Below are 8,916 nucleotides of genomic sequence, written 5' to 3'. Positions count from 1 at the left end.
TTTGTTGTTGATTTGTAAATTGAATGAAAGTGGGAAAAAATGAATTGAATCAACTAATAATTTCCTCTCTTTCTTTTTGTAGAAGTCACCAAGTAAAATCTGGTCAGCGAGTGCCATTTCATTCCTCCTGGAGACATTAGTAGAGAAGACTTGTGTGGCTCATATCAGGGTAAGCAATTAAACCATCCACACCTACAGTATCAGCATGACCACAAAGACTTTTAACAAAATTCAACCCAAGACAATTTCAATAGCCTTGGGGATCATGTTTTGAAATGTGTGGACAAAGAATAGGCCTGTCTTCATCAGCTTCAGTTTGCCAAATAACCTGCTATTTCATACTCAGGATATTATCCCAAAGCTTGAAATTGCGTCTTTACCAGAGCGTTACTTTCGTCAAAAACTTGCTTGGATGGGCGTAAATTCCCAAACAGCGGGATATTTTGGAAACAAGACCAAGATTTCTAGGGATCTTTTCTCAACCAGTTACCCCGCTAATTGCAATTGCGGGCTGAATATGCAAGTTAAATGGCTGATTTGCGATCGGGATAGCTAAAATAACGGGTTATTTGGCAAACTTGAGCTGATGAAGCCAGGCCTAATGGTGATACAATCTAAACAGAGTTTCTATAGGTAATACGATCAGAATATTGAAATTGCCCTAATTTTAATTTCTTTGAAGTCATTTCAATTCTTAGGATTTGTATTGTTGTTGTGTTATTGATATAGGTATTTTTTTGTTCCTTTGTTTTTAAATCCTCTCTTTACTGTTAGGAGCACCAACAATTTAATGGCAGAATCTCACTTAAATTTGTTTCATAATGTGACAGAGGATGTCATTTAAGACACATTTCTGCAAGGATTTTCAAAACAAATGTGTTTGAAGTCAAATATTGATGAAAGAATACAAAATGTATGTTTTCTGCAAGGTGGCAGACTTGTCAGATCCATTCATTTGTTAAAAAAACTCTGGGGGAAAGATCCACTAGAGACTCAGTTAAAATGCTTTAGACAGATTATATGTACATGTTTATTGTGAAAAAGAAAGTCTTGAAATGATACATCATGTTACAGGCTTGATCAGGTTCTTTTTTTCATTTTTGCCCTACCCCCCCCCCCCCCGTTTTTTTTTGTGTGTGCGCCCCATTGGTGTTATTTGTTGTGCCCCTTGCCTTTTATTCGTTTTTGTGCACCTTGTGTTTGTTTGTTTTTGTTTTTCTCCTTCAAAACAAGCTTAATCACTATCTGATTTTTATGACAATATGACATTAATGATTAGTGTATGGTCATACTCATTAATAACCTAAATATTCATTAATTTCTACTTCTTTCTTTTTCTTTTTCTAAATTAATAATATACCCTCTTTGAGGTACACTAATGAGATAACATAACTCTGATTATGTATTGTTCCCAGCGCGACTTTATATTCTTACTACAAAAATGCAATTACGGTGTAGAAATTGCTCAATTAACTTGGTAATGAACATTTTTTTTTATTTAAGCAGAAGATTAATAAAACAAGAATAATATGCACATGTACAAGCATAATAAACTCATTACAACCTCATTAGTTGTACTACATGTACATGTTTGTCGTAACATGTGTTTTAGAGTTTAGACTAAATAAATTGTAAGCCCAATGAACAATTACATGTAGATGACCAAGAAAAAAAAAGGGCAGTATTTCAGAGAATCCAATTTTGCATGTAATTGTTGTCACTTAAATCTTCTGTTTTTTTGTTTACAAACAAACATAAAGAAAATTAAGAGACAAATTAACTTAAGTATTGTTACTCTATATTAGAACTATAATAAAATAAGAATGACTGTGATGCAAAATCACAAATTTGAGGGATTGTTCATTTTCTTTGAGATGCAAAAACTACAAAAGAAAAAATAATTGGTAAACCAGTCAGGATTATTTTTCCTGCATTCTTTCACTAATGAATAGGACATACAGTGTAGAAAAAGAAAAGATGATTAGATGTAAGTACCAACTATTATTCTCACTAATTACATGTACATGAACGTATTACAATTAAGAATGTTTCAGTTGACAGACAAGGCTAGTGCTGTCAAACCTGATCTCTCTTTATAATAATAATCATTGCTTAGTAATCAGGTGCAATGCTTCGTATTAAAATTAGTTTACAAAATTTGCTGATGGCGAAAAATGATGGATGTATTAGGTAAAAGTGTAATAATGTGATGTGACGTCAATTCCCCCCTTTCTACAGTGTATATGATTTTTTATTTCTAGGATGAATAAAGAGGTTTTTCAGGCAGTAAAATTGCCTCTTCAATCTCAACTTAATCATTTATGAAGCAGGAAATGAACCCCATCAATGAATCCATTTTGGTGTGATAGATCTTTTCATGGTTTAAGTCTGACTTGGTTTCCATGCAAGAGATTTTTATGTTATCCTTTTATTTTCTTTGCATTATGTAAATTGTAACCCATAAAATGATTAGTAATTTATTTGTAATGTTGATGTTCAATTCTAGCTAGTAGCTACACACAAAGTTTTTTTTGTGAAGATATCCTTATCCTTTTGCTATTTGTCATTTATAAACTTAGGAAATAGTTTATGTAACTCTGAAACATTCTTATTTCGCAACAGACTTAACTCAGTTTCGTTGACAATCAGCCATGCATGAAGTCTTTCATCTACGGCTGATTGTCAACGAAACAGAGTTATGTCTTTTGTCAACTCTGTTTGCTGCTACGGCAGGCGGGCAGTGAAAACGACTTCGTTTGATAAAATTATGGAAATGCAAGCACTACTTTAAACAGACAGAACTTTGTCATTCCTTGCTCATTTTTCCTGATTGAGGTGTCATGTGAAAGGGCAGAAACTCAACTTTCTAGAAATGTGATTTTCTTCTTGACATTCAGATACTGTCCGCCAAATGACTTTTTGGTTTCCTCTCTTCAAATTCATTTTCATCACTCATGCGTGACATATGCACTATATGAGTTGCATCAAATGAAAGAGGAGGATCTAAACTTTCCAAACATATGTCATTTATCAATTATAATTGTGACTAAGTTATGATAAAACATTGATAATTCTTGATTTCGTTTTTTTCTGGGACGCACTGTATATTCAAGCTTTTTTATTTGCTTTTGAGAGAAAAAATACCCCCTAGCCATTCAGGAAAGAGTATACAAGAAGAAAAATTTTGAAGTAAAAGAGAATGTTCTTCTGGCAACATTAAGATATAATTTCATTCTCAGTGGAACAAAATCAGCTGGATGAAAGGATGTTTTTCCATAGAATTTGTATTCTCTAAGGTGTTAAAATGGAAAAGATAGTTAAGTTTTAGTTCATTTGATGCAGGTTTCTGTCACACAAGAAAGAATTGAAATGAAATCTTGATTGCTGAGAGTAGTGAGAGTGACATAGCTGTTAACATCTCTGTCATACCCCTAGGATAAACCATCCTTCAAGATGATTTTCTCTGAATTATAAATCGTAGAGTGCAGGTTTTTTGAGAAAAAGGTTCACCACTGAAAAACAGTTTCCCCGACCTTTTTAAAAAGGTCCTTTCCTCCTTTATAAAGCAATAAAGCTTTGTTCATACATGTTGGGTTAACTATCTAAAAATGTCAGTGTTCAATGAAACAAAATCAGCTGGATGGAGTCGTTTTTCCCTGTAGAATTTACATCTTTATTAATAGTTGATAAAAATTGAAAATAGAACAGTCCATCGTTCTTTTTGCACAAGAAAATAAAATAGGACAGTGCTGTACTTAAAGATAACTTTCTGTCAATTATGAAATTTTATATACCGGTAGTTTATTTGCAAAATGGTTTGTAACTGACAAACATTTGATATACCGGTAGTTTATTTGCAAAATGGTTTGTAACTGACAAACAGTTCTCAAACCTTAAAAAAAACTTAAGCCTTGTTTTTATACATGTTGGATATGTTACCTACCAGCTATTCCCCATTCATTTTTATAAAAAAGGTTAATGCTTCCCTTTTGAATATCTCTAAAGCCATATTCACACATGCTGGGTAAAGTGCCTAAAACAAACAAACAAACAACAAAACATGGTCCTATAATACATGTAGGTCAATAACTTACATATGAACTCGATCAATGTTTTAAAAACATGTTATTATACTAATTACTGTTGAAAGTTGGACAATAATTGCAATTTTTGAAAAGAAATGCTCAAGGCAAAATTAATATCAGTGGGTCATCTTCACATGATTGTACCATTGGCAGCCTTTTAAAAAAAGGCTCTTGTGTTTGACTCAAGTATACTAGGCCATTTATGACTGTATATCATATCTTTTTGAAGTAATGATATACATTTTTGAAAATATATTTCTGTGGGGAGATTCATGGACAGATTCATGGACAGTAAACAGCCACAGAAATATACCTAAATAGGAAGTCAGGTTTATGAAAAGAAAGAACAGGCAAAGAATAATGTCAGTCATAGTCTTTGCAGAATGGTTCACTAAAATATCAGAATGTCCAAACATTTCCTCAAGGACAAATACAGACTGTTTGAATGGATGAAAAGAGCTATGCTTTAAATAAAAATGTCCTTACTCCAGGCAATCGGTGAAAGAGAAGAGCCATTATCGGTCAATATTTTAGCTATTCCCACGGTGGGAGTGTTGCCCATTGTGTTGTCTATCAAGGATACATTATTCAAAGAACTTTACCAATTTTAGTTTTTCACACCTGCAGGCATATTTTGGGAAGGATAACCTTAATTGCTGTGAACTACATTGCTGACTTATCAGTTATAGAACTTTATCACATTTTGTATCCACCTGTAGGTGATTCATACAATGGATGAGCGTTAAACAATCGCTTTTGACTCTTCCCTCGTGGGACGTGCTGTCCCATTCAATCCCAACCATGGATACATGATTCTTGTGAATTTGACAAAATTTTGTTTTTCCCCCTGCAGGCTATTTGCTTGAAAGATGAACCGTTAACGGTTGAGTTGACCCTACCTACCGGCGAGAGTGTCGTGAGACTGATGCTGAGTAATGGGCTTGTGGAGTTTCTCGCGGACTGCGACGACTTGGATGAAGGGGGACTGGATGACGCAAGCACCATCACAGACGGGACGTCCACACCAGCGTTCAGTCGAGCCATAAGTGAAGTAAGTCGAGGCGTATGGAAGATGCTTGAAGAAACCAATCACCAAATTGGCTCATTTCATTTCTTTCATCCTACTTCTTTTTTTAGTCTGAGTATTAATCTGTAAAGAGAGCAAAGGTAATTCGTATAAAATGATCACTATATTGTTTTTTGTAATATGTTCATCTTTCAATTGTCAATGAACTGCATTTAAATATTGGGTTATGTAGATGGTTTAGGCAGAAGCTTTCAACTGCAGAGATTGAGAAATATTTGTGGTCAAGATAAAGTATCACTGAAGAACTAAGATGTTAAATAACCATTTAAAGCGGATGTCCACCATTTACGATGCTTTTGATAAAGGCAGAAAAATAGGAGAAACAAATTAGCTTAATTTTGAGCAAAATCCTATAAAAAAATTGGAAAGTTATGAAATTTTAAAGTTGTCATTAGTAAAACACAACTTGGCAACACTGACGTATCGTGCAAGCTCCTCTTCAGTCTGCTCTATACTGAAAATGTCATAAAATTTCATTTACTTTTGTTGTTGACAAAGGAATAGATTTGTATCAAATGGGTTGTATCAAAACATATGTGTGATAACTATATTTAGGGTGAGTGTACGATTGAAAAAAAATTTAAGAGAAAGTATTGATTTTAAAAGTTTTTTAGTACAGGACAATTGGGAGGGGAGCTTGCAGGATACGTCAAAGAGTTGCCAATTTGTGTTGATTGACTGCACCTTAAAATATTCAAAACTTTCTTTATTTTCAATCGATTTTGCTGACCTGTTTCTCCCATTTTCTGCTTCTTTTAAACTAATTTAATATTAGGGGGACTTCCCCCTTTTAACGGGCTGAAGAGTGACCACTTTTTCTGACATTTTTAAAATTGGTCACTATTTGGCCCTTTTGAATACCGGTAGTGATGTACATGTACATGTAACATTTTAGTTTTTGCTGTATGAAACCTTTATTTCCTTCTTGACATACATTACATCTTAGAACAGGTGAGAAAATTTCTATGGTACATGTATGTCATCTCTACCCCTAATGTTTAATTTACTCTAATTTGTATGCAATTAATAATGTTCTAGATTATGGGCATACTATTCTTGCACTATTATTGTTTTAATATCTCCAATCATGTATCACCCGTTAATGTACTTCTTTCTCCCTTCCAAGAATTTACAGATTAAAAAGCCTCTTTAAAAATTGCTATGAGGGTATTAAAGGGTTACCCCCAAATTTGTGTGATTACAACGAAAACCAATCTTCACAATGGTTGAAAGTCAATAATATCGCTTTTCTTGATGTATCATCTTTGGGCCATCCCAAGTTTGTCTGATTACAAAGAAAAGCAATCTTCATGGTTAAAAGTCTTTGATACTTGATGCATCATCTTAAAGATAATCTTGAGTTCTGGTATGGGAATCGTGTTTTGAGAAAAAATTGCTACAGTTTATTCGGGATTGTTTATCCTGCAGTAGATTGGTTGTTTGAACCAGTGAAATAAAAATAAACTCACACAAACTTACTGGGCATCAACTTTGATAAAAAACCACAACTCCCATTTATAGTGACCTGTGTTTAATAAGCACATGGTGCCAGGCCTACTTACCCGGATTTCCTTATATTCCTTATATCAGCCACTATACATTTTCTACCAAAGTTGTTTGGTTCATGTTGTTTTTTTGTAATCTTGAACATTAACTTTAGGCTTTGTCGGTACTGTGAGAATTCATTTTCTATTTTTACCAGAACTCAAGTTTATCTTTAAAATGCCATTGTGCGATTAATTACTCTTGTGGGCTGTTGTTCTATTATCGAGCCCCTGCCCATGATTGGAAACCTCCTGAAGGAATTGACACCATCCCAAACCTCCCTTTATAACCTCATCAAGCGAGGTCCATCCATTACCGGAGGCCATCGAAACTTGAGACATGAGGGGCAGAGGAAAGTTTATTTTTGCAGCTGCACTTCCCTGGACAATGTAATGATATAAAACCACATTGTTTCTTGAGAGATAAAACAATGCAATCATATTTCACCCAGATTCTATGTCCCGATTGTGTCACAGCCGCGTGAAAGTTTGCGAAAGCCAAGTTCTTGAAGATTATCGCGAACAGAACATTTTTGTAAATATTCCTGTTAGAAATTATGAGGAATATGTGTGTAGAATGTTACATGTACCTACATGTACATGAAGATTCCATATTCAGATAACTCCAACGTTTCTTACAAGGCTAAGTTCTTGAAGATTATTGCAAAGAAGACATTATTGTTACTATTTCTGTCCCGCGGAGTGGCCCTAAAGCCGTCGGTCCTCTGGTTGCTTACTTACAAGCATTTATGCTTTCTTTAAGCAGTCAGGTAAAATAACCTCCATTAAAAACTAAACTAAACTATTCAACTTTCTATAAACCTGGGGAAGTTTAAATGTTCAAAGTTTTTTTTAATTAATCTGCTTACAGCGTCATCCAGTCAATAAGGTAGATGAAGATGGAGTATCTTTGGTACTCCCGGAGGGCTGTAAGAAGCAGTGATCTATTCCTGTACCAACTACAGATGTTTTCCTCTTGATTAGGGAAGAATCTGCAAAGTTTCCAAAGAGCATCATAACGTTGAGCAACTTATTTTCTTTTAGTTTGAGATTTTTCTTGCTGAGTAGCCAAAAAGATTCCTGAAAGCTTCAAACTACACATACAGTACATGTAGCATCATTAAAGTTGAACAAGTTCCTGTAGATGTATTCAAACTTTTGTGTTTTCTTTTCTTGTTTTCCGTCACGCTTTAATATTTTGCTCATGTTTTACAAATTTTTAACTAACGTCATTAAGTGGATCAAATTCTGCAAAGATTTTGTAATTTTTCAAAAAGCTGATGTATACATGTAGAATCATTCCAAACCTTGTCCTTTTTTTTAAGCTGCTGAGCGGGGTTATATGTTTCAGGTTTTTTAATCATCAGAATCTTGCTTCATCATTAGCCAAAGTGTAATAATTTGAAGCCTTGTGCGTCACCTATTGAAATGCCCGAACATGACTTACATTATTATGTTATCCGGACATGATTTGTATGGGATGTACATTAAAGGTACATGTAAACTTGAAACTGCCCTTCAGTTGATTTTGTTTTGCTTTAAAAAACATTTTTTATTGTGTTAAAAACTCTTCTTTTTTGGTGAAATTTAAAACGTGTTCAATATTTAATGGTTTGTCATCATAATTTGTATTATATGAACTGTAAAAACTAAAAGGAACACATTTTATTAGAAATAATATTGTTTGTAAACTTATTGGAAGCTTATTGTCTTACCAATTCTTCTTGATTTTATTTTTGGATAAAGATTTTTTTCTTCAAATAATTCAATTGGGCTCACAAATGTTATAAATCAGTATTGTCATGTAATTTTAGTGTAAAACTAATACAGGGGAATACTGAAGTGAAAGGCATTGTGAAAGAAACTTGTCTCATGAAATTGACAATTGAAAAGTGACAAATCTAGTGTCCTGATTTTCTTTTTTCTTTTTAAAGGAAACACTGATTTGTTTTCTCAAAATTCCAAAGGGATTCATGAATTTAAAGTTTAATATCAATATATCATGTTACAATAATTGTACAGAAGTAGTTAAACAGCAATGTGATTGAAAATTTGTCTCATGAGATTTAATTTGTGATTCATCAGTTCTGTGCTTGGTTGCAGCATTTACATTAGGTCAACTAATTATTTCTTCATGTATTCTTTGAATATTTCCTGATTTTAGTTTTTAAAACCCCCCAAAAAAAATTCATACATTTCT

The 8,916-nt window shown here is 33.5% G+C and overlaps 1 protein-coding gene across 3 annotated transcripts in view; it reads left to right on the top strand.

The window, feature by feature from the left end:
- The window catches only part of LOC593101 (RING finger protein 17), a 107,652-nt gene that overhangs the window by 62,446 nt on the left and 36,290 nt on the right, over positions 1 to 8,916 (top strand). For all 3 annotated transcript variants that reach the window (XM_030995340.1, XM_030995339.1, XM_030995341.1), the window contains exons 30-31: positions 83 to 169; positions 4,939 to 5,136. In XM_030995340.1, coding sequence (XP_030851200.1) covers positions 83 to 169; positions 4,939 to 5,136 — 285 coding nt within the window. The remainder of the gene's footprint in view (positions 1 to 82; positions 170 to 4,938; positions 5,137 to 8,916) is intronic.

Source organism: Strongylocentrotus purpuratus, unplaced genomic scaffold, assembly GCF_000002235.5.
Source record: "Strongylocentrotus purpuratus isolate Spur 01 unplaced genomic scaffold, Spur_5.0 spur5_scaffold_21, whole genome shotgun sequence".
NCBI lineage: Eukaryota > Metazoa > Echinodermata > Echinoidea > Camarodonta > Strongylocentrotidae > Strongylocentrotus > Strongylocentrotus purpuratus.
The sequence above is the reverse complement of the archived record's forward strand: the minus strand, read 5'-3'. Positions and strand labels throughout refer to the sequence as shown.